Here is a 26,328-nt window from a genome sequence, read left to right on the forward strand (position 1 = left end):
TTATAGCTTCAGCGGTTCCAGCTCGGCGATAATAAATCAGTCAGGACATTATTTTATATACAGGGCTGGCAAAAAAATCTAGAAACTTTAAAAACTCATGAAAACCGGAAAAATAACCGAAATAAACGGTTTGCAGGGTTAGCATCACTAGGTCATTGGAATTTTTTTTAAGACAGGAAAAACCCCTCAAAACAGCCGATGAGTGGGGCTGGTACAAGCGACTTCAGTGGAAATATGCAAATGAGACAGTTATAAGTTCGCTCCTAATCCTCAACCAGTTCACCATTGTAAATTGTGTATGTGGACCTGCTGCACTCTGCCGTTGCTGGATTTGTGACTCGCCTGCAATGTGTTATTCCTGTGGTGGTCATGTGGAACACATTCTGCTGTAGTAAACGATTCGGAGGCATTTTCTGTTCGTTTCTGAGGATCGGTTCAATGGAACTGAGGTGAGGTCTACGTCGATTTTTTTAGTTTTATATTTTCTAAATTATTCCTATTTTAATTCCTGTATATTTATATGTAATTATTTTCGTTTTGCATAGCTTTTCTTTGACTAGTGTAAGTCAGCGCCACCTATCAGTTTTTTTTTTCATTGTAGCACATAGTTACATACTATTCATTTTTTGTGCTCTTTTAATTTCTAAGAATAAATTTAAAAAAAGCAAAGCCACAATTCACATTTGTGTGCAGTTCTTAAATATTTTATTGTGAAACAATTTTCAACAAGAGTACAGTAACAAAAATATACTACCGGGTAATTTGTTTGTTTTTTTTGCAAAGCTTTTGATATTAAACTTTGTTTTTAAATGTATAAACACAAATTTTGAATTATAATCCTACGATATCCAACCTACAGCCAAATGTGCTTGCACAAACATTTTAAAAAGTCCAACTTTGCATATAGTTAACGCACACACACCTACTTTCTAACACATTTCAAAAGCAAACCTCAACATACTATATTTCTGTTTATGCATCATGCCTGAAAAAATGTGCACTTAACATTTCTAAAAAAGAATTAAACTATTGCTTAAGTAGCATTGCATGATCATTTCACACATTCAGTTACTTTTAAATTTGGTCAAACATTTTCCCTGAATGAGTTGCATTCCATGAAATTTTTAAAGATTGGCTGCAGGTGGCGTTGATTGTCAATCTTGGCACACTGAAAGTGCTTCTGCTTTTTCTTCCAATAATTCAGTTGCAGTTACAGTCAGCTTCTCCTTCGAAAAATCATTGAGTTGTAGACCTTGGACAATTTTCCAATTTCTGTCAGACCCAATTGTAACAGGAAAACTGAACATCACATCTTGAGGTGTTCCATATGAGCCATCAGAGTAAACAGCCATTGACACTGTACGATTCTAAAACGAAAATAATTACATATAAATATACAGGAATTAAAATAGGAATAATTTAGAAAATATAAAACTAAAAACATCAGTGTAGACCTCACCTCCTCTGTTCCATTGAACCAATCCCTCATATGATCCCCAGCTGCTTTGGCAGCAGACATAGCACTAGAAAGTTTGCGAGCAGCAATGACAGCAGCCCCTCTTTTCTGAACAATCTAAATAAAATACAATAAATATATGAAAAAAAGGAAAACAAAATATGATAAATCTTATGCTTAATCTTAACTGAATATTACTCACAGTGATAAATTCTCCTTGCAAGTATTCTTCATTCTTGATTGCATCAGATACTCTGGTGACAACACCATTCATATTAACAATAGCATGAGAAACATCTGGATACTGAGTTGAAGAGTGATTTCCCCAAATGATAACATTTGCAACTTCACTTACACCTACTTTTAATGCTGATGCAATCTAAAAACAAAGAAGAAATCACATAACAATGTCATTTCACTTACAAATCTTACATAAGCATAATTGGAGATAATTTTTTTGGCATAGAATGTCAGATTTCAAAACAAGGGTACCATGCTAAAATTTAAAATCACAAAAAGGGTGGATAACAAAAAAGTGAAATTATATGATGCAGAAATGAATGATATCACATTTGAAAGAACATTAAACAAAGCATGTAATAAATACTCATTGACCATGAGATAGTCAGCTGAGGCATAAAGCTGCCAATCAGAAGCGCTAAAATTAAATTAAATGCAGCAAAAAATTAGTGTAACTCTGGACTCAGACATGATATCACATCATGTGAGATGCCATTAGATTTGTTTTAGTGTGTTCCTGTACCATTGCATTAGTGCAATCATATTTATTGTGTGAAATTAAATTGTGTGCGCTGCAATAGATTACAGTAGTGTCTCGCTTATCCGACCTTCGCTTACCCGACGTCCCACCACAAAAAAGATCCCAAGCACCAACTGTTGAGACTAAATTTCACAAAATGACAGTTAAGGCTCTAGAAACTGCAACTAAATATATTGAGCAACAAGAAGCAGCTACAGGAATCAACGTAATGATGCTGGAAAAACTTGGCAGCGAAGAGACTGCACTTGTCAGGAAAGCGATCAAAAATTTATTTAAATTATCACAGTACTAAACTTTAAACACTAAACTTCAGAATATTTTGTGCAACTCCAAATTCATTTTTTCAGTTAATTTTTTCCTATTGTTTTGTTTTAAAACATGATTATTAGGTTTGTATATAATGTATAAAATGATTACATATATAGCTTGACATTTAATAGGTTTTTCTCAACACCTCTGTATTGTCAGACATTTTTGCTTATCCGACCTTCTGCCGGCACGTATTTCATTCTCGTTCATGATTTTGCCTCACCCCCAAAGCATAATGTTTAGCACTGTTCTGTGACGAGCCCTACTGACTGGAAATGTTCTGCGGTAAAAATTCCCATGATAAGTGTTTTTTTGCACTTTCTTAAATTTTTCCAAATTGTTCTGCAGTAGCGCTAATTGTTCTGCGAGGTACGTTACAGATTTTGGCACATTCTGCATCTCTAACCTAGTGACCGTGTCACAACACAGCCTTTCTGTTTTTGTTTATTTGGAAGTATAACTTTTACCATGTTAATTAGAATGGCCATAATTTTTCAATTAGAAAATTTTCACAATAGCATGCCTGATTGATAGCCAATACCAATTCAAAAGATATATACATATAAATTTAACTTTAAAAAAACTAATGTTAAAAATAACATCCATACCTGTGCGGTAGCTCTGTTTTGATCCAGCCTGGTCATAGCAGAAAAATTTTCCTTCGGTATTGAAGGAGCATATTTGCTACAGATCAAAGCATTGGTGTTGGCTGGATTTCCCACAACCAGTACCTTTGTTTTTTAAAAGAAAATTCAATTTTTACATGTTCGACAACTTGCCCATGATCAAGTATCCTAAAACTAATAATTTGGTTAAAAAACATCACCTTCACAGATTTTTTTGCATAACTATCCAAAGCCTTGCCCTGGCTTTTGAAAATTTTTACATTAGCTGCCAGCAGATCTTTGCGTTCCATTCCCTCTCTACGAGGCATAGCACCAACCAAAAATGCAGCATCAATATTAGAGAAAGCAGCTTTTTCATCAGCAGTAGCCAAAACATCTAAGACAGCGATATATATATATATATAAATGTTGAATCACTAATACATGGTTCATACTCTTTGAAAGTGAAAAAATTCAAAGACTATTCAAGCACTATCCAGGCAAAATTAAAAAATTTAAGGACATTCATATCGTGGTTGATAAAAATCATGTTTTTTTCACAAATGAAATTGGTGGGTTGCAAACGGTTTCTAGGCTATTAGGCCACAGTATAAAGGCATTTTCTTCCTGATGTTTCACCCACATCTGTGGCAGGCATCTACCAAGGTTACGTCGATTGTTGCAACAAGCAAGAAAGGCTCTGTACTTTGTGCTTGTTACAGAAATCTACGCAACCTCAGAAGATGCCTTGGATCATGGCCTGATGTAGCATATCACCCTAGGGGCTCACATGTTCCATTAACACTAAGCGGTCCCCTGGGAAGTGATCTGATCAAGTCACAAGAATTGCTTTGCTAGAATGACATTATGCATAAATAAGAAATATATTTTATTGTGTCATACATACATATATATACGGGGTGATTATAAAAAAACTATCCCGACATGTGGGCCTCTAACTATCATACCATTCACAGAAACTGAATGAAATTTTGGCATAAGGTATTTTGAGGTATGCGCTCAAGAATGATATGGAAAACAACAGTATCACTAACAGTTACGGTTACAGTGAGAAAATTTCGAAAATATCAAATGGCAACACCAAGTTTTTTTTGTATTGGAATGCGATCTCCATACTGAAAAACACTAAATAGCGTTGGAATGGCACCTGTAGCACAAAAATCCCCGGAGCTAGGCAAGGAAAAAGTAAAAAAGGACTTTGCCGTGCACCAGAGCATTAATGTTTGTTTCATTCGTCACACCGTTTCTTCGGCTGAGATCCCAGCCTGATTAGTCCTCCACAAGGTCATGTGGAAAATTTGTGAAACACAATAAAATGCTTTATTTTATGCTGCTTCTCTGTCCTTATTGGTTGTCCTCACTTTTAGCCTATCTACCGCCGGTGATTTTCATGCTACAGTTGCCGTTCGAACGCTATTTAGGGTTTTTCACAATGGAGATCACATTCCAATACAAAAAACTTGGTGTTGCCATTTGATATTTTCGAAATTTTCTCACTGTAACCGTAACTGTTAGAGTGACACTGTTGTTTTCCATATCATTCTTGAGCGCATACATCAAAATTATATACACTGCTGGCCACCCAAATTGCAACACCAAGAAAGACAAGAGATATCGCAACAATATTTATTTTGTAGATAACATGTTGACCAAGCATCAAATGATTAAATTTATAGACTTCGGTGAAGTGTGGTTCCTGCCAAAATCAGTAGCCAGAGTAGCCGCCATTGTTGGAGATCACCGCTGCCACACGCCTCGGCATTGATTCAAAGAGACTTTGTATGTGTTCTTGGGGTACAGCAGACCAAGCAGCTTCCACGCGTTGCCAAAGTTGATCTGGTGTGGCAGCTGGGGATGTAATCTGAGTCAATCGTTGAGCAACCATGGATCACATGTTCTATTGGCGAAAGATCCGGAGAGCGAGCTGGCCAGGGAAGCAATTCAATCTGGCGATTGACGAAGAACCTTTGGACAATGCGTGCCACGTGTGGTCGCACATTATCCTGTTGAAATATGGCTGTGGGCAATCCCTGAAGGTAAGGAAGGACAACTGGCTCCAATACCTCGGAGATGTAGCGCTGGCTTTTTAAAGTACCGGCAATGCGTACTAGAGGAGTGCGAGAGTGATATCGAATACCGCCCCATACCATAATACCCGGTGCAGGACCAGTGTGGCGGTGCATAACGCAGCTGTTCAGCATCCTCTCTCCACGGTGTCTCCAGACTCGAATCCGACCATCGTGGTGTTGCAGACAGAAGCGTGACTTGTCAGTAAAGACAATTTCATTCCATTGTGCCGTCCACGTCCTTCTTTCATCGCACCATTGGCGGCGGAAACGTCTGTGGTTCTGCGTCAAGGGTAGACGAAGCAATGGACGTCTTGTGGACAGACCACTCTGCTGTAAACGGCGTCGAATGGTACGCGCAGACACTGGATGACGCGGTACAGACTGAATGTGCTGTGCTATGGTTCGTGATGTGGCTGAGCGATCCGTCACTGCCATACGCACAATACGCCTGTCATCACGTGAAGTGGTGCACTGAGGTGGATGCGATCGAACACGTCGGTCCGTCGTACCCTCCTGCATCCAACGATCACATATCCGCATTACAGTTGTTTGGTTTCGTCCAACACGACTACCGATTTCCCTGAAAGATAATCCACAATCTCGGTAGGCCACTATCCTTCCTCTGTCGAACCCGGATACTTGATCAAAAGATGATCGCTGTTTTCTACGAGGCATAATTGATCGTTTTTTTTGAAAAAACCACAAGAAAAACACAATTGCCGTACTTCAAATCGTCGAAATCTCCAAGCCTTAAATAGCGCTTTGAAGTGGCACCACAGGCGCGCGTGACGTGCGTCTGCGCTGAAATTCTAATCATTTGCATATCTCACTTCCGCTAATGCATGTTGTAAATTTCATATTATTTGCATGCTTTCTTCAGGGTGTTGCATTTACGGTGGCCAGCAGTGTATATACCTTATGCCAAAATTTCATTCAGTTTCTGTGAATGGTATGATAGTTAGGGGCCATATGTCGGGATAGTTTTTTTAATCACCCTGTACATACATATACAGGGTGATCAGCGAATAAGCCCTTATTTCAAAATTAAATATCTCTACAACAAAGATCAATAGAATTATGCGATAAACGGTACGTTTATTAGCAAAACTGTAAGAACGTTGTACAGAAATTTTGAAAATTTAGTTTAATTTTTTAAAATTTAAAACAAAACAAAACTGGAGAATTTGGGGTTCCGAAAATCCTCATTTGTGTGAAGAGAAACCACTGCATTTGCCTAAAGTTACTGCATGGGCTGCGGTATGTGCCAGAGGCATTATCAGCCCCTTCTTCGTGTGAGAAACGATTACTACTGAACGTTACGTTACAATTTTGGAACAATTTGTCAGCACACATGGCGCATACCGCAGGCCATGCAGTAACTTTAGGCGAATGCAGTGGTTTCTCTTCACACAAATGAGGATTTTCGGAACCCCAAAATCTCCAGTTTTGTTTTTTTTTTAATTTTAAAAAATTTTAAAAAAACTAAATTTTCAAAATTTCTGTACAACATTCTTAGTTTTGCTAATAAACATACCGTTTACCTCATAATTCTATTGATCTTTGTTGTAGAGATATTTAATTTTGAAATAAGGGCTTATTCGCTGATCACCCTGTATATATGTATGTATATATATTTACACATATACATATATTCACACACACACCCCCCCACACCCTGATCAACTTCATCTTGAGACACTTGATTGACACCAAAACAATGTTAAACATAACTCAATACCATATGTATGTCTATATGCAAATCATCTGGAATGACAAATTTCTTCCAAGGCCGAGTGCATGCTGTACGACAATTGGTCCGAGAATAAACCTGTTCACCTCTATAAATAGTCCAACTAGACATCACATTGCATTTCTTCTTCGTTCATCCAGCTGTGCTAAGAGCAACCTCGAGGCTCTTCACGATAATTTACTAACAACCTACGATGTTGTGTGAATCGCTAAAATGTGCGACTTATCCTACTGAGCTTAAAACTACTCCGGCTGATTTGGATAGTCATTATCTTCTAATGATTTTACTCATACAGTCTGAGGAGTTTAAAAATACACAATCAGGCAAAGTGTTTGATGTGAAAGATGACCGTCATAATGTGATTTACATATGCATGTCTACAGTATAGCGTTCCAGGATGCTCAAAAGAGCTTTCAGCGAAAACTGATGGCCGTCATCTTCCGTATAATGAAATCATCTTCTGTGTCGTCTTCCAGTCTACTAACTTCCAATGTCTTGATGAGCTACGTCTTGATGTGCTGATTTATAAACCATGATCTTCCTGCTGATGGTGTTTGCCACATCATCAATGTGTCATCTCGTGAACTGTGATCTTCCCGCTAGTAACGTGTGCTTCATCATCAATGTGCTAATTCACGAACTGTGATCATGGACTTCCATCGATCAGGTTGAATTGCCAACCCTATTCCCAGTCAGATTCCCCTGAGAAGTCAGCTAGACCTTCATAGTCTGTGAATAGTCAACAACATAAGTGGGTGAGAGATCTATTTATATCTAATTTCATTGAGATCATGGCTATTCTTGTTTAATGATATTTGAATTAATATACTGTAACTTAATGTGTTTTTGACTTAAAGAAACATTGGTAATTTCCAGATTAAGTTTATTAGAGTTTGCCTGTGACTTATATTATGGATGAAAGAATCACGGGACGTAGCTGAAACGAATAGTCTGGAAACCACTGGCAACTCATCGAACGATTGCCATGAAAGCCCCAGAAAATACTTGAAAATGGATTTTATTTATATTCCACATTTACTCATTTTAATTTATAGTTTGAAATGCTAATTTATTAAAGGTAAATCATTTTTAAAACAATTATAGTTCTAATTTCAGCTTGTAGACATTAAGTTCTAAAAGTCTTGCTTTAAAAAACAAAAACATAGTTTTATCAAAGAACATTTCAGCAGAAATCATTTTATATTTGAAACACTATTGAAATGTGCTTTCGATAAAAATAGCAGAAAGCACATGCAGTAATATATGTAGGGTGACCATATGACCCATATTTCTCAGAACATTCAAATATTTTCACCTACATTTTGGCCACCCTGACTTTTTCATAAAAATATATAATTGTTTCTTGAATTTTCAATAAAGCCATTTGAATTTTTTTTCTTTACTGAAAATTTTTTTTTAATTTAAATGATTTTTCGAACTATAAATTATATGATATGATTGACTAATTTGTATTTTAATTTTGCATATTTGTCAGGCTAACATTTTTTCACAGAATTCATTTAAATCTATACTGTTTCAATACAATGGTGCTTCATTTTCTGCCTTTGCTGATTTTTTGGAAATTTTAGCACTGTCCACTTTGCTTACTTTTGACATTTTTGGTGACAATTACAAATTTTTAATCAAGGAAATATGGTCAGCCTATATTTATGCAACAGACAATATATTAATTCAATAGTTTAAAATATTTGAAGCAATATCTTCAGTGCAGTGTTTTGCAGCCGAATTTTCAGCACCAGCAGAGAAGTACCTCAGGTATACGTTTTTGAACATTGTCTTGTAACTTGCTATTTATTTTTGCCCCAATGGAACATTGTTTCAGGGAGGAAACAAAAATTAATTGAAGAAATTCACAAAAAAAAACTAGCACTTATAAGCACTTGAAAATGGGTATTTTTTTAAGAACTACAATGATTTTAAGGACTGAGAATTTAAAGACTTGAAAATGAACATTTTTTCAAGGACTGACCAATGTAAAATGCAACAATTCAATAGTTGGTTAGATTCCTATGGCACTTCATCTTCAAAACAGATGGGAGCTGGCCCTACTATAGTGAGCACCATATCAACACTGAATTACCCTATGAAAAATATTCACTCAAATCGTCAGTTTTCCACTTTCGGTTTAGTCCAACTTGGTTAATTTGAAATCTTGCATAAAAAGTTAAAAATCCTAAATTCAAAATAACCAAATCCTGAACGCATTGCAACTTGATCAACATTCGCATACAATTTCCAAATGATGTTGGCTGCTTGATTTGATGACTCTTGCATCTCTCTGCATTTGGTTCATAATATTAATGCACTCCAGCTAAACAATGTTCAAGTGAACATCTAATTATAAATAATTAACCCTAGATCCATAAACATTTGTCTCACAGACCAAGCAAAATACACAAACACTTGTAACTTTTAAAGTGAAAGATAGAAAGATGAACTTCTAAGTACCTTCCTAGATCGTTCAATAATTAACATTGTGCCTGTCGCATGTCAGAGTGCACTTACGCTAATGGGGTTACAGTGAGTATGTCATCCCACAGACGAATGTTTATGAATAGTGTTGCGATTGTAGAATGGGTGCAAATTGCAGAAACGGGGGAAAATTGCAAAAGTTCTTGGTGAAACTTCTTCCGCTGATCAAACAACCCTGTGAATCTCAGAAAAAAGTTTGTGCCTTCTGCGATTATAAAAAATGTCGAATTTCAAGGTTCTGTTGTACCCAATGTAAAAAATTCATGTGCATGGATTACCACGGTTTATTATGTGTAGATTGCTCAGAATAACTATTGTGTTCATTTTCATTTAAGAAAATTAATGGATTAATAAACAACTTTTTAGATTTAAAGTGTTTTATTGTGTGTGTGTGCTCCTTATATTCTATAAAACAAAAATCAATATATGTTCATCTGAGACAAATGTTTATGAATAGTGCTTCTCCTATGCATGTTTATGAATCTAGGATTAAAGAAAATTTTCCAAATTCTGCATTGTTTTTCATTTTATTTGTACACAAGTCATTTCTGAAATGGTCTACTTGTTATCAAGCACTTTTGTAAGATTCAATGCAACATGGAAATAGATAACCACTGGAACCAAATTAATATATGAATTGATTAAATCAACTCTAAACCAAATGATCCAGTCATCGCTACCTGTAATTTAGTTTTGCTAAACAATAAATCTAATCAAGGAAACAGTTATTTTCCGGATATTATGCTGAGGTGAGCTCGGAAAGAAAAGTCATCACGTCTCCGCCGGGACTCGAACCCAGGCCCTCTTGCATACCTCTTGCATTAAGAGAGGCTACTAATGCCTCTACTTCAGCGCCTCACGACACAGTGCGTGAAATTAGGAAGGCAGATTCATGTGTCTCCAGTGGTGTAGATGGTAGCATGCTTGCCCGGTATGCAAGAGGGCCTGGGTTCGAGTCCCGGCGGAGACGTGATGACTTTTCTTTCCAAGCTCACCTCAGCATAATATCCAGAAAATAACTGTTTCCTTGATATCTCTGGCTGAGAAAAAAGCCATCTAAATCTCTCTAATAAATCTAATGTTAACATTTTTAATGAAGTTTTGATAAAGAAAATTCAAAATTGTGATTATTTTTTCATAATGTAAAATGGGATAGGTAAAGCTTCCAGATGTTGAAATACTTGTTTATATCATGGAGTGGCTCACTTTTTATGGATGACTTTTCCCACGAAAGTCTGCATAATAATCTAATAGTCAAATAAAATCTTTTTGTGCATAATGTAGTATCTTACAAAACTGAAAAAATGAACACATATTTTCAGTCAAATGTTTTTTTTTAAAACTATAATAAAACTTTAAATACTTGAATTATACAGTAGAACATTGTGAGAAAAGTAAAACCATTGTATGTTTCCCTATGTGTGCTTCCCATATCATTTTTCTTTGGTTCCATCACACATTTCCTATATATACAATCATGCACTTTCCTAATATTCAGGACTTAAAATTTTCATTAGAATTCTCTATTCCACATTTTATGATTCACTTTTTTTTAAAGAAACATGTCATGTAAATAGGTTCTTTTCCATGTAAAATAGTCATGTTATAAGCTTATTTCAAACCACTCCCCCCGGCCCGGTTATCTGTCTTTTGTTTGATGTTTGTATGTGTGAGATTTCATAATACTTTGTACTACTAATTCAGTTGATTTGGTATTATGATTATTTGTGTGCGCGATTTGAATTCATTGAGTACATGTTCTTTGCCCCCCCCCCCCCCTGGAAAAAGTTTAAATGACGGCCCTGCAAAGACTCAGAGAAACCCAATTATAATTTTTCAAGTCGATGACAGCATAAAGTTCTTGAAATATATGAAGCGATTGTGAGATTTTAAATACAAATACAATGCCACAACAGGCAAAATGCCCAACGAGATGGCTGAGAAAAAGATGCCCATAAAATTTTAATTAAATGTGTCACATCAGAATAAAGGCATCCATACAAGAAATGAAAATTATTTTCCTGTAACAGCTGAGTATGCTGAAAATTTCATGTTTCTTTCCTCTTTTGCTAAATGGGCCAAAAATGGCAAAACAAGACACTGAAGGCCAGACATGGTTGCATTTCTTTCCCCCCCCCCCCCCATAGCACAATTTGAGTATCCTTTAACATTGACTCGAGCCAAAGCTAAATAACAAACGAGTTGCTTACAAAAACAATTTTTGGCCAAATCTGGGCATTAGCAACCACAAACAATTCTTCCATCTCTCCTCACAATATACAGTGTTTTAAAAGGAATCGTCCAATTTAAAAAATCTTAACTATTCAGCTTTTAATCCATTTTGATTGAATAATGTATAGGTAGAAAGCAACTGCATGAAAACTATTTCTCTAACAGGTAGGGCTAACACTCTTCCTTCGGCCACCACTTCAGTGTTTGTCAAGATTGTGACTGCACAACAGAAATAGTTTTGTGTTCTAAGCTTCGAGGAGTGAGAGTCCATAACTATTCATGCTTTTCGTCGACAATACCCTGATGTTGAATTTCCTATCGCTCAGAGCATTAGGCGATGGTATAAACAATTCCGAGACACTGGTTGTCTGTGTAAAGGGAAATCCCTTGGCTGTCCTCGCATGTTAAATGAAAGTGTAGAATGCATCCAACAGGGATTCGCACATAATGCACAGAAATCCAGTTGCAGTGAATGCAAACATGCTCGCAAAAGTTTGGGACGAATTTGACTACTGTATAAACATATGGCCTGCATCCCAAGGTGGACATATCGAGCACCTTTGATTTGGTTTGTAAAAAACTATGATTAGCAATATAATATAAAATTAATCTTAAGTGTCATGTTCAATATTTTTCATAATATACACATTTTAAATCAGGCGATTCTTTTGAGACACACTGTACTTTTAGTAATTTAAATTTCAATAAAAAAAGAAAAAAAAATTTATTTTCTAATGTTTATTTTTCAAATTATACTTTTTAATTGATTTAATTGGTTTATATTTTTTTAATAATTCCTCCATCGTTGAAATATCATTTAATGAAAATTCGAAATTAAAGCCAAATTCAGAATTTAAGGAAAATTATTTCGTAATGGCTAATTAAAAAAAAAAAAAATAGGATTTCTGAAAATCCACTATGCGATTCTAAGAAAGATTTAAAAGACAAAAATAGTTGTAAAGAGATCATTATATGGGAGCATCGTTGTAGTGAGGTTTCACTGTATTTGAAAAAAATATGACAAAATGAACAAACCATACCTTTTAGCAGAGGAAAAGCACAGTCCATCAGTTCCATTACAACTCCTTCAAGAACACCAAGCATTTGTGGAATGTCCAGCAAATGTAAATGCAAGGGCTAAAAAGAAAGTATGATAAAAAAGTTGCCTTTTATCAGAATATTCATAATTAATAATGCTTAGACTTATGCAATAAAGTTTAGATTTATGTCTAAAATGCAATAAGCCATTCCTTTCAGGATGGGTGACATGTGTATGTTTTGCAGAATATGTCACTACAGGAGAAGCACTGTAAGCACAATTTTTATGATCTCGCAATCCTAACATAAAATGGTAAGAGATCCAGATTCAAGGTATGTTAGGGAAGGGACAATTTAGTATGAGAAAATGTAACATCGTGATCATATGTCCTGTGTTTTATAGGACAGAAAGACATTTTCCCATATTATCTTTTGCTCAGACTAGGCTGACCATATTTCCTCAAATAATACGAGAAATTTGGTTCATAAATATGGGACAATTATAACCAAAGCTCTTTCTAAAATACCACAAATAGCTATTTTCCATCCCCAAGAGTTTAAAGAGATTTTCAGAATATTTTTTTTTTCTGCTGATTAGAGAATTCAGAATATTTTTTTGTCTCATTAATTGACTCAAGTTTATTTTTCCATCTCTCGCCAAACCTTTTCCCTCTCAAGTGAAGTAAGATTGCTACCAGAAACTTTCCATATTTGTTTACATTTTTTAATTTGTGCTCTGAATGTGTTTACTCTGCAATATAATAAGAATTTCTGGGGAAATTCACAGCTCATGCCCACTTTTAATTTTAGAAATAAATCAATATTACTCTCAACGCATCTGTTACCTGCTTGGATGTGTTAATAAGGCACTTGAAGTGCTGCCAATAAGTAATATTTACAGAAAATACAAATATATATATATACAGTATCTCTGAAAATAATGTCAACTCATAGTTATAGAGTTATGAAAATTACCTCTTTCAACGTTTTTGATGAAAATAAATTCCAGAAAACTCACACAAAAAAAAACGTGAAAAATCGGGACATTTCTATAAAAGTCGGAACCAGAAAAATAGAAAAAACCAGGACTGTTCTGGGAAATACAGGAGGTATGGTCACCCTATTTTTGACTCCCAAAGCAGAACATGCCAAAATCTGTGGCGTAAGTCACAGAACAAAGAGACCCTTGTGAATGATACAGGGTTCACAACAAGTAGAATGACCAGAGTTGTATTAAACTTAGTAGTGATTTACATGAAGCACAAAATTACATTCCAACTTTAACAGTTGTATTGGTACAGCCTATGTTCTTTTTCAATATTCACAGACAAAACAGATCTGCTCCAAGTTTGTCTTCTCTCGAACTCTCCCACATGCATATACAAATTCATTGTTATGGTTAAGATTGGGATGCAATTTAAAAATAATAAAACACTGCAAGAAACTCAAAGACCCTTTTTTTTAAGATTTCTGTGGTTTTGAGAGTATCTCCTGTAGCTTTATAGTTAATTGCGACCATCCGTAAAAACTAGACAATCAATTCCAATTTATTTTGATGTCATTTCAATCCGTAGCAGTTGGCAACTCTGCAAATAAGCATTTTTATTTTGGATTTCAATTACTTTGGCATTAGCCTTAATCAACAAGTTCATTTCCAATTTAAATTCACAATCCCAAAATTCAAGACGATTTATTGCTGAAAACACTTACTTGTTCATATCCAAAGACATCACCTTTCGCTATAGAATACAAAAGCGAATATGCAATCTGGCCAGCAGCCCCAGTCACAAGAACACTAATAGGATCCTTCTGGGAAAAAAATATTCAAAGAATCAATATTTGAACTGCAAAGAAAAATACATCAAACCAATATGAAACATTGGTAGCTATTAGTAATCAGTCATACATTGCTGATCACAGAAACTGCAATACCAACACATTAATTACAACAAATAGACCATGGCTACAGTCAGATGCTTGGTCAGGCAGGACAGATATTTTGGCACCTTGTAATGTTTGAGAAAATTAAAGCATGAAAATTGTGCCCCCCCCCCCCCCGGTCCAGAACCTTAGGCACCTGACCATCTTGCTCCCCATTAGTTGTGGCCCTGCTATAGACTCTCATAATAGACAGAATGAAAGGTAATCTGGTTGTTTTATGATGTTTGATATGTAGGGCAACCAGACGTCATCCTTTATGTCATTTCAAACATCCATTTCGGAAAATTCACCCTTTCATCCTCCTTTCAGGTTTCTGGAATTTTTCCATTTTTTCTCAGAAAAAATTTTTTCACTTTGAAACACATCATTAACACAAATGGTTTTTCCACTGACCAATGTGTCTAAATTCCCCTTTTGTGGTTCTGTTCAAAATCAATAAAAAATTGCTGTGGCCAGTTTCACCTGTCAGAATAATGGCAAAATCTATTGTGGAAATTAGGGAAAGTGACGTCTCTAAGGATGCAAGCGCAGGCATCCCTCTTTGTTTTTAAACCTGGTAACCCTAATTGTATGGAATCTCAAATCAACATACCATAATGAAAAACAAACCGATAGGTGTAATTAGAACCAAGTCATGACATATCCACAGAAATATACATTCATGTTTGTGAATTTAACATGACCCTGCAATAAGGTGAAAGAAAACAAAAAACAGTTCTTTCATCCAATTTATCATCAGACATTCCATTGCAAACAAGAGACACCACAAGAAACTTTGCAGACAACACACAAATGCACAAATTGTCACCACAAAGCCATAAACTTCTGGGCGATTCTGGAGAAAAGATACAATTTAATATTGGACACATACATGACAATTTATTGCTCTTTTACTGAGAATTCAGTAAGAGAGTCTAGTGCTAGCCTCAAAGAAGAGAATTTCAATTGATTGCAATGTGACTATATCCTTTAACCCTTAACTGCTGTTGTGAAAATTCTGTGCGTAACTGGCATTGTGGTACAATTTTGACAACAAATATTAAAGCATTTTAAAAATCAAAAAAAGAAATTTTCATAAAAGCAATGGGTTTTTACATGACTTCATTCATCTATCAATTCACTAAATTTTTGAAATTTCTTTAATTATTTTCTCAAAAATGGTCTTTTACTAAAAGACACATGCAAAAGAAATGCAGGGATACATGACTTGAAATATATTTTTTATAAAAAATATATATTTCATTTTTTAAATGAAATTTTCATTATAAAATTATATTTTTTACAAATTAAGAAATGAACAGATGAGATTAAAATATACTCAGAAAAAAAAAAAAAAATTTACAAATTAAAATATTTACTATTTTCACAAGCACCAAAATTAATCCTATTCTAAGCTGGAAACAGTACTTGCAAACAATACACCATGACATGTTGATCACAGATCTTATGTAAAATTCACTGATAACACTATCCTTGTGCTCAACTTCAGATATCCAAATGTTTCACTATTAATTTGAAACTTGAGAAACCTGGCACTCTTCTGATAAGTCATTTCAATCTGAACGCTGGCCACCAGACAAAAAAAGATTTTCACAAGTGTTGTGGCGAGATCATTTTGACCACACTGAAACTTTGATCAATGATATAGCGGGAAGAAAAAGGAGGTCAAATTTATCAAACTAGCTGGTCAGTTGATCCTATGGCTGGCAGCGAATGGGAAAACAGTTCTTTTGTGGGAGAACCTGATTGGCTGTTGTCATTCTTTTGGTGGATCTTATTCTTCTGTGGAAGGTTCTTGTTCTTAGAGCTGGTGTCCAGGATCTGCTCAATTTCAAAGTTTCTTTTCTTCTATTATAGCTGTTTTTGTGCTTGTATATTTCAATAGCCTCTGTAGATTCGTGGTCAACATTAGCTATTACCTGTGTTTTGTTGAACTGTACACTGTGCTTGTCGTTAAGCTCATGCTCCGCCACAGCTGACTTTTCTATTTGGCCCATTCTGCTGCATCGTTCGTGCTCTTTTATTCTCGTGGCCACAGATCTTTGTAGTTCCAATATATATCTGGCCACAGGTGCATGGTATTCGGTAGTTCTTCGGTGTTGATAGAGGGTCGCGGTCTCTTTTGCTGATCACAGCATTTCACATATTTTTCTGGTTGGTATGAAAATGGTCTTTATATGTTTTTCATGACCTTGCTGATTCTTGCAGTCACTCCGGGGATAAAAGGCAGCATAGCTTTTCCAATTGGTTGCGACTCCTCATTTTTCACTGGTAATTCCTTCACAGGGCATAAGGCTTTTCCGATGTAGTCTTTTATGTACCCATTAGAGCGGAAAACTGATTTTAAGTGCTCAATCTCTTTACTTAGATCTTTTTCTTCATAGTTTTCTTGCCCTCTTGATCAAGGTTTTCAGTATGCTGCAAGGTTTTCAGAACAGGAGCCGCCCTTTCTCCATTTCCATAGTGAACTTGATGTTTTCATGAATTCCGTTGAGATAGTCCAAGAATCTGTGAAGGTTTTCTTCGCCATACCCCCAAACGAAAGTATCATCAAAGTAACGGAACGAAACGGTTGGAGAGGCGCTGTTGTTACTGCCTGCTCCTTGAATTTTTCCATAAAGTTGGCAACTACCGGACTCAAGGGACTTTCCATAGCTACTCCATCCATCTGTTCGTGGATGTTGTTCCAGGTGAAATAGGTTGTAGTAAGGCAAAGCTGGAAACGGTCTATTATATCTTTTTTGGAATATTTCATCAAGTAGTGATAAGACATCCCTCAATGGCACTTTGATGAACAATGATACAACGTCGAAACTCACCAGTATGTCATCAGGTTGCAAGTTGATCTCATTTTTTCGATGAAATGACCGGAGTGTCTCACAAATGTGCTTGTTTTTCCTATGTGCAGCTGCAAGATGGTGGTTAAAACCTTGCCTAGATTGTAGGTGGGAGAGCCAATGGAACTCACAATCGGTCGCAAAGGAACCAGTTCTTTATGTATTTCAGCAAACCATAAATGCGAGGAGAAAGTGCTTCTGTTCTACAGATACCCTTTTTCTTTCCCAGGTAAAGACGAGGATTTTACCAAACTGTTCTCAAAAACAAGGCATACTGAAAACCTTGATCGAGAGGGCAAGAAAACTATGAAGAAAAAGATTAAGTAAAGAGATTGAACACTTAAAATCAGTTTTCCGCTCTAATGGGTACACAAAAGACGACATCGGAAAAGCATTATGCCCTATCAAGGAATTACCAGCGAAAAATGAGGAGTCGCAACCAATTGGAAAAGCTGTGCTGCCTTTTATCCCCGGAGTGACGGCAAGAATCTGCAAAATCATGGAAAAACATGTGAAATGCTGTGATCAGCAAAAGAGACCACCGTGACCCTCTATCAACACCCGAGATCTACCGAATACCGTGCACCTGTGGCCAAATATATATTGGAACCACAAAGATCTGTGGCCACGAGAATATAAGTGCACGAACGATGCTGCAGAATGGGCCAAACAGAAAAGTCGACAGTGGCGGAGCATGCGCTTAACGACAAGCATAGTGTAGGTCAAGTGGGGTAAAGTGGTCGGGTGGGGTAAAATGGTCATACTGAACATAAAATGGCATAACTTAAGAATTTCAACTGATATTACTACCAAATTTGTTTTAACTTTCACTTGCTAGTAGCAAAGTTTTTCACCTATAATATAATGCCAAGCAACATTTTAGTGGAAATGAACATTTTTTTTGTTGTTGAAGCTCTGGTTCCATTTTTTGAGTGCCTGAATAACTTCTACCATTTTAGTTGCTAAAACTTTTTATAGATTGGCTGTACAGGGCACTCCAGAAGTATCTCAAGAACACTATTCCATGCACTGGTAAGTTTTAATCATTATATTTCATATTTTATAGTAATTTAAACAATGTGGGGTAAAGTGGTCATAGCATTAGGCTTAACTAGCACTTAGTTGCTAGGAGATATTTTGCCTAACATATAATTGAACTTAAAAAGTAAATTAAGTAAAAAAAATCTTACTTAATGTAGTTCAATTTTTTTTCTTTTCCAGAACAAACATGCACTTTAAAGTAAGTGTTTGAACCTATATGTAAAAAGAATATACACAACAGTACTCTGACATTCTTCCATTAGTATTGTTAGCTGCTGGAAAGAGCATTAGAATATCATGTGAGCTGCAAGAACATGAGTTAAAGATTCCATATGACATAAGGAAGATGGATCATTAACAAGTCAAGACAAAAGGATTCTAGAAGAAAATCATGGTTACCATGCAAAGGAGACTAGAATTGAAGGCTTGAAATCTCTTGCTCAATGTGAACAACCCCCCCCCCCCTTTTGTAGATGTTGAACTTTCACAATTCACAACCAAGGGAAGTAAAGACACAGAATCAACTTCATGAGTGGCTGACTTGAACTTAGAAAGTGTCAAAATTAGCTAATATCAGTGTTGTGTCTGATGAGAGACTTGAAACGAGCCATATACTGACTACCTTGTCCTCGTTAATCTCAGCTGCAAACGAAAGGGTAATACAGAACTCAAGGGCAAAATGAAAACATGTTCAGGATAGAATAGGAGAAACCTTAATTAAAGAAATAGTTGAACTTTGGCTGCCACAAAATAAATATGCAAAAAATTACATTAAACTCTCATAGCCAAAGAAAAAATTTCTTGAAGATCTGAGGCAAATCTATAACTATTCAAACTTTATGAAAGATGTCAGAAGGCTGTGTGTGTGGGGTGCTGGTTTATTATGAAGATAACAAAAACCAATAATGCAAATTATCAGACAAGTGATTAATAAGGATTAATTATCTGTTGAATATCTTGAAAGCCTAAATAATGAATTTTTATACCTTTCCAGAAAATAAGGCAATAAAAGAAATAAGAGAGTTGTATTTGAAGATCCTAATGAAGCCAAGATTTATAACCATAGAGTACATTAAAAGTCATAAATTTAAAAGTAGAAAATGATTGTTTGATAAATATGTTAAATAAAATTTCAATGCCCACTGATTATTTTCTTAAAATTTCATTATTATTTGGTATGACCATTTTATCCCATGCACTACTCACTTTATCCCACCCCATGGGGTAAAGTATCCCCAGAGTGACTGCAAGAATCAGCAAGGTCATGAAAAACATATAAAGACCATTTTCATACCAACCAGAAAAATATGTGAAATGCTGTGATCAGCAAAAGAGACCGCGACCCTCTATCAACACCGGAGAACTACCGAATACCATGCACCTGTGGCCAGATATATATTGGAACTACAAAGATCTGTGGCCACGAGAATAAAAGAGCACGAACGATGCAGCAGAATGGGCCAAATAGAAAAGTCAGCTGTGGCGGAGCATGAGCTTAACGACAAGCACAGTGTACAGTTCAACAAAACACAGGTAATAGCTAATGTTGACCACGAATCTACAGAGGCTATTGAAATATACAAGCACAAAAACAGCTATAATAGAAGAAAAGAAACTTTGAAATTGAGCAGATCCTGGACACCAGCTCTAAGAACAAGAACCTTCCACAGAAGAATAAGATCCACCAAAAGAATGACAACAGCCAATCAGGTTCTCCCACAAAAGAACTGTTTTCCCATTCGCTGCCAGCCATAGGATCAACTGACCAATCGTAAAACAATAGTGTATGTTGTGGCATATACACATGCTAATTAAATGACATGTAGATGGCGCTACAAGTGCAGTAATTGATCGGGAGAGTCGTTGATAAAAGAGCTGTATTTTTTTGTGTTCACTTGCTTCACTTAACGTCCGATGTAAATAGTTGTTTGTTCATTTATGTTTGATTAAATTATTTAATAACCTGGCATGGAGTTCTTCTGATTTATAGAGTTAGCACCTCGCCATAACTGGTGACCCGGGCGTGATACAAGCCACTCATGTATGTAAATACAATCCGAGGCTCCGGAAAACTTGCCTTAGATCCAGTTTTATCAATTCTCCTGATAATACCAAACACTAGTGTTGGGGAAACGTTGAGAACCAACTCAAACGGGCAACGGTCTTCGAACCCGAACAAACAATTTTCATCAAATGATGGCCGCGCGCGAAAACCTTAACTATAAACATCTTCAACATCAAATAAATAAAATAAATAATTCCAATAAAAGGAACACCAAAAGAAAAAAAAATTGACCAAAATAGAATATATTTACAGTTCATGGGAAAAAAATACAAATACAGGGGAAATAAAAAGTAATACGAATATATAGAAAAATAAAAACACCAATTGCAATCATTATAATCATAAAATATTTCTTGGGCAGAATCCTTTTTTTTCCCCCCTTTGTTTTTTTGTCAGTACTCGTTTTATAGAGGTATCAGGTGCTCTATACCTTCAGACTCCATATCTGGTGAACAGATTACTTTTACTTTCAAGTGTCTTTTTCCTATAACCAGGATATACAGATTTTATATCAGTTCTAAAAATGTAAACCTAGTCAGTTTTTTGACAATCCAATCCGTTGATAAAAAATACAGTAACGAAACAATGCAATAAGTTCTTAGGCATGTGTTTCAAAGTTCGTAACAATTTGTTCAGATTTTACAAATCATTTGTTTTTATTAGCAGCAGAAACAGATTCCCCAACCTTATGGTATATACGCTTATATTGAGAGTGCTTTTGAAAAGTTTAATTCTGGCATATTGTTTAGCCGAATCAATACAAACAATGGTTTCTTCGCCACAAAAATATTTTACGTAGGATCATAAATCCGGTTCTCTCTTACCTTTCACCTCGAAATAGTTTTTTTTAAATCTTCTTTGTAATAAATACCAGAAACAAACACTGTCATTCTACCAGTAATACAATCCCTCTCGTATTTTCTACACGTCAAAAAAGTCTTGTTGTGGATCCCCTCATTTTTAATAGATATGTGAAGCTACCACCTCAAATTTTACAGCAAAAATTAACCCTTTAGCTGTGGGTAATGTGAATATCGCACTCTGTATTCTATAAAATTTCAGGAGGTACACTATGCGTGTAGGATGGGAATTTCAGCAAACAGTTCCAAACATTGCCACCAAACGACATATTTTAAAAACTCGTAATATACATGTTAATTTTTTCAGCATCATGCAGCAGCTATTATAAAACCTAGAAACATTTGCAATCTTGTTTTTAATGTGCTTGCTATTCTTAATGCCCTTAAGTTTATGAGACATGCTTTGTTAACAAAAAATGATATCAAAACACAGATTCTGCAATAGCTGTACTACGGAAATTTCGGACTTTAAAAATGATTCGAAAAAGTAATCAATGTTAAAACCTATGAAAAATCTGAACAAACAGGATCATTGTCAACTCATCCTAAAAGACGAAGAACCCCCCCCCCCAAAAAAAAAGAAGAGGTTGCAGAGCCCAAAAGCAGGGGCAGAGCCAAATTCCAGGCACACACTTGATTGAAAATGAAAGTTATCTGTAATTTCAGAACAAACTTAAAAATAAGAACATTGCAAGGAGGAATTCTGGAACCATCATAAGTGTCCGCCACAGGATATGTGAAACCATTATGTTTGGAATGAGCACCTGTTCTGACAAATACAGAATGTTTCATTAATTTTCAAAGTTAGGGGTCCTTCATAACTCTAAAACGGTGATAGATAAAAACATAAAACCAGTGGTATATTTATTAAAAAACCGTAAGAATCGGATACAAAATAAAATTTAGTTAAACTGTGCGATAGATGACGCCAAAGGCAACATTACCATAAGTAGACTGTACATAGTGGATAATGCAAGCAGCCATCGTTGCATTCACATCAAAAGCAATTTAAAATGTGTACTTTTCTCACAACACGTCGCAAACAAAGAATGAAATTGTCAGTGACTCTCTGTAATGTCACCAGAAATCGACACACAAGCTTGACAAATAACCTCCTCTAGCTCGTTGAGTGTTAAAGGATTGTTGCTGTAAAAAATGTCCTTCAGTGTGTCCTACAGAAAATAGTCGCAGAGGGTGAAGTCAGGTGAATACGGAGGCCAGTCCATGCCTTTTCCCTTAACTGTTGAATAGTTCATCACAATAACTAGGCCTATCAAAGTATTTGTCCAGAATGTCAAAAAAAAAAAAAACCAGCTTGTGTACAGTGTAGGGGAGCCCCATCTTGCATGAACCACGCCGTGCCCGGTCGATCGTTTGTTGAGTGACGACAAATTCGGGCAACATAGAAACCAGAATCAATCATGTTGATATGTACGCGCGTATGAGCTTTTTTTAAATTCTGCTTTGAGAAAACTGCTGGCTAATTGCATTATTGAATGTGCTAGCTCACGAATAGCAACCAACATTTGTCAAAGAGATTATGTTTTCTTGGGAAAAAACCATGAGACTGGAAGTGCACGAAGATGAAATTCAAGAACTAGAGGTGGAATATGACCAGGAGTCAACCATAGATGAACTAATGAATCCCCATTGCATGCAACAGCTTATAGATGGTATCTCGTCTGAGAAAGAAATGAGAATGCAATTTTCCATTTTGTCAAAATCTTAGAGGAGGCAAAAGCAAGAATCATTGCTCATCATCAATCCTCAGTAACACAAAAATAATAAGTTTACTGAAAACAAAGAGTCTATAAGTCATCCTAAATTATATTCTAAACAACAAGAGTGTTCCAAGTTAATTTATAAAGGATTATCACATATTTGTATGTTTATTTATGGCGCAACAGTTATTTTATAATAAGATTTAAATGTATTGCTTTATTGTATTGTGTTCTAATAAAAACGGCATTCAATCAGCAAGTCATTTTTATGTGAACGAATAACCGTGGAACAAATTATCCGGTTCCATATCATTTCCTACGAGGAAGTTTGATTTGATATACGGCAAGATCCGTGGAAATTCCACCGTATGACCGGATTCAGCCTACATGCAGTGCCGTCTTAACGCATGGGTTCACCCGGGCAAGACCCGGGGGCCTCAAGGGAGGAGCAGCCTCATAGAAATTATAACCGGTTGAAATCTTGTCATGAAAATTTGTCAGATAAGGCCTCAGAAAAATCACTTGGCCCGGGAGCCCCATGATGCTCTTAAGACGGCCCTGCCTACATGTTTGAATTTCCAATGACCCACTCAGTGAAAATATCATGTTAAAAATTATGAATTACAGTAGTTTCGTTGATTTATTTCCCACCTCATGAAAAATCTTACAATTTTCACTTTAATTTTCTTCCTTAGTTTCGGTCGCAAATGTGGTTTAGTAAAGGAATTCAAACCCGGCACCAAGTGGAAAAGCTATTCACCAAGAATGCTAAAACTCATTCATGGGAAATATAATTAACGTAATTTAAAAACTAGTAGCATATACTTTACTGTTTAGCAAAATAAAATACGTAAAATTAAATAAAATATATTAAGGAAAATCGGGTACACACCATTCCGACCACCAACAAGGTTACAACTTCGGGTTACGGTTACAGTCAAGAGAGAGAAATACTACCACGCAAGACGCTTTTTGTTTCAGAAACGTCTCCGGACAGAAATTATTTTCAAAATACGCATGCGCTTGGCTATAAGAAAAGGTTGCTATTTCCAATTGGCGCCATTTCTTAAGGCGATAAGTGGATGTGTACGGATCACTGGAAGCTATAGAGAAACTTTCCTTCTAGTTTAGTGATCAGGTAAGGATGGAATCGTGTCCATGGGCGGTGATAAGGGGAGACATGGGGCAGTCCCCCCCCCCTCCCAGCGTCAATGACGGAGCCGACTGATCTAATGTATATGCATATATATGAATTGGCATTATCATCATCACCATAGGCGGAGATTGACTTGGAAGTCTGGGGGGCACGATGATGTCAGCTCATATATACATATATACATTAGATCAGTCGACTCCACCTTTGACGCTGGGTGGGGCAATGCCCCCCCCCGTATCTTCGCCCACGATCATCACGCCCTCAGCCCTTTCATGTCTATCTCCCCCTATGGAATCGTCTCCAGACAGTTAACCGTCGCATATCACGAATCCTATCAATTTTTTAAATGAAATGCATTTCAGGTTTCTCTGAGCAGAAAGTAGCTATGCCCCCCCCCCCCGTATCTTCGCCCACGATCATCACGCCCTCAGCCCTTTCATGTCTATCTCCCCCTATGGAATCGTCTCCAGACAGTTAACCGTCGCATATCACGAATCCTATCAATTTTTTAAATGAAATGCATTTCAGGTTTCTCTGAGCAGAAAGTAGCTAAAAAAGGAAGATGCGATTACATTAATGCGCGGTAGGTAATGAGGAAGGGAAAAGAGATGCAGCCTGGCAGTCTAGTGGTTAGGGAGCTAGCTTCTGACTGTGCAGGTCTGGGTTCGGGCATGGATGTTTACTATCACACTAACAAATTCCCTGAACAGATTGTAAAAATCTCTTGGGAATACGTGGTGATTGAACAAATTGAAAAAAAATTAAAATTAGTTCGATTTTCTTTTTCCCGTGTGTGTGGATTCAAAAACGGTTTTCATGATGCTATTTGTGTGTAAAGATAAATATATATACAATGGAAGGTTTAAGAATTCAAGGGACGCCGGAAGATATTTGCTCGTGTTGCGCGAGCAACACCATTCAAATTCAGCCAATAGATAATTTCTAATTTAAAAAGTGCCCTTCCATATATATATATTTTATATATATGGATCGTAATTTATTTGGCATTAGTTTTGCTCCTGAAAAACATACTAACATAACAAAAGTAAAAAAAACGCTACTTTTGGCTGGTATACTCATTGAGAAGAAATATTTCTCCTCTGGGTATACTGGCCTGCAAAAAGACAAGTGTTTCTGAATGTCGAAAAACGTCACGAGGGGCGGAGAAAAATGAAAGCATTTTTTTTAGTGAATCAGTAAATAATGGCAGGACCCAGCTCCGCTTTGCGAGCCGTTTTTATTGTCATCTTGATGCACCTGAACCGCATTTGATTAAATCAGAAAAAGATGAAAGCATTTTTTAGTAAATCATTGTCAGCAAAGTTGGAAGGATGAGGGAAAAATGTTGGATGGGTTTAAAAGAGAATTGAACAACCTTCGGCACGTGTGTTCAGCGCTCTTACCACTGCTCCACCTGCGGATGTTGAATTCAAGCACAATTAAGTATATCTATCGTTAAACCTCACCAGCAAAGATTTCAATGAAATACATAATAATTCATCACTTATTTCGGCCAATCACGATGCACTAAGTTTTTATAATGCAGCTAGGAATGTACGATTTGTTTATAAGCTCTCCGTGTAGGGAAGTGTAGTCTTAACGCATGGGCCCGCCCGGGCCTCAAGAGAAGGGGCCTCACAAAAATGAAAACCGGTTGAAATTTTCAAGAATTTCCCAGGTAGGGCCTCAGGAAAATCACTTGGCCCGGGGCTCCATGATGCTCTTAAGACGTCTCCGGACGCCATGGGAGGCATATGAGGCTTCACACCCGGGCGGCAGGTAAGCTCGAGCCGCTCCTGGCTAATGAGATTCTCATTACGAGGGTTGATTGTTCTATTCTGTTTCGTCGACGTCGAATAACTAGAGCCGGCTTCTTTTAATAACTACTGGAACAATTTAATTAGCATAATTATGAGAACGATTACATTTTAAGAAAAATGGAGAGACAGAAGA

The 26,328-nt window shown here is 36.3% G+C and overlaps 1 protein-coding gene and 1 non-coding gene across 3 annotated transcripts; one reads left to right on the forward strand and one right to left on the reverse strand.

Moving 5' to 3' along the window:
• Window positions 1-798: 798 nt before the first annotated feature.
• On the reverse strand, window positions 799-24,200 carry Mdh1 (malate dehydrogenase 1). Of its 2 annotated transcripts, none has more exons than XM_089252544.1 (8): window positions 24,112-24,200; window positions 14,465-14,560; window positions 12,757-12,853; window positions 3,373-3,548; window positions 3,155-3,277; window positions 1,659-1,835; window positions 1,460-1,573; window positions 799-1,367 (listed from the first exon to the last, which is right to left on the reverse strand). In XM_089252544.1, exons 1-8 carry the CDS (start codon window positions 24,112-24,114, stop codon window positions 1,155-1,157), a joined length of 999 nt encoding a protein of 332 aa, XP_089108670.1. In that variant the 5' UTR covers window positions 24,115-24,200; the 3' UTR covers window positions 799-1,154. The 2 variants fall into 2 exon arrangements, with proteins under 2 accessions (XP_089108670.1, XP_089108669.1); XM_089252543.1 differs by having other exon boundaries at window positions 14,465-14,563.
• Window positions 10,381-10,454, forward strand: TRNAT-GGU (transfer RNA threonine (anticodon GGU)). Its single transcript has one exon. It is a non-coding gene; the product is annotated as a tRNA-Thr (tRNA).
• Window positions 24,201-26,328: the final 2,128 nt, after the last annotated feature.

The sequence above is a fragment of the Pholcus phalangioides genome, unplaced genomic scaffold (assembly GCF_987345545.1).
Source record: "Pholcus phalangioides strain wild (caught in Gottingen) unplaced genomic scaffold, Ppha-v1.0 ptg000029l_1, whole genome shotgun sequence".
NCBI lineage: Eukaryota > Metazoa > Arthropoda > Arachnida > Araneae > Pholcidae > Pholcus > Pholcus phalangioides.

Bases quoted from the DNA above. Each gene is read 5' to 3' on its own strand.
- Mdh1 (XM_089252543.1), bottom strand. The intron at 3,278-3,372 runs GTGATGTTTTTT...TAAAAAACAAAG, and splicing joins ATGCAAAAAAATCTGTGAAG to GTACTGGTTGTGGGAAATCC. The intron at 1,368-1,459 runs GTGAGGTCTACA...TTTTCGTTTTAG, and splicing joins GGTTCAATGGAACAGAGGAG to AATCGTACAGTGTCAATGGC.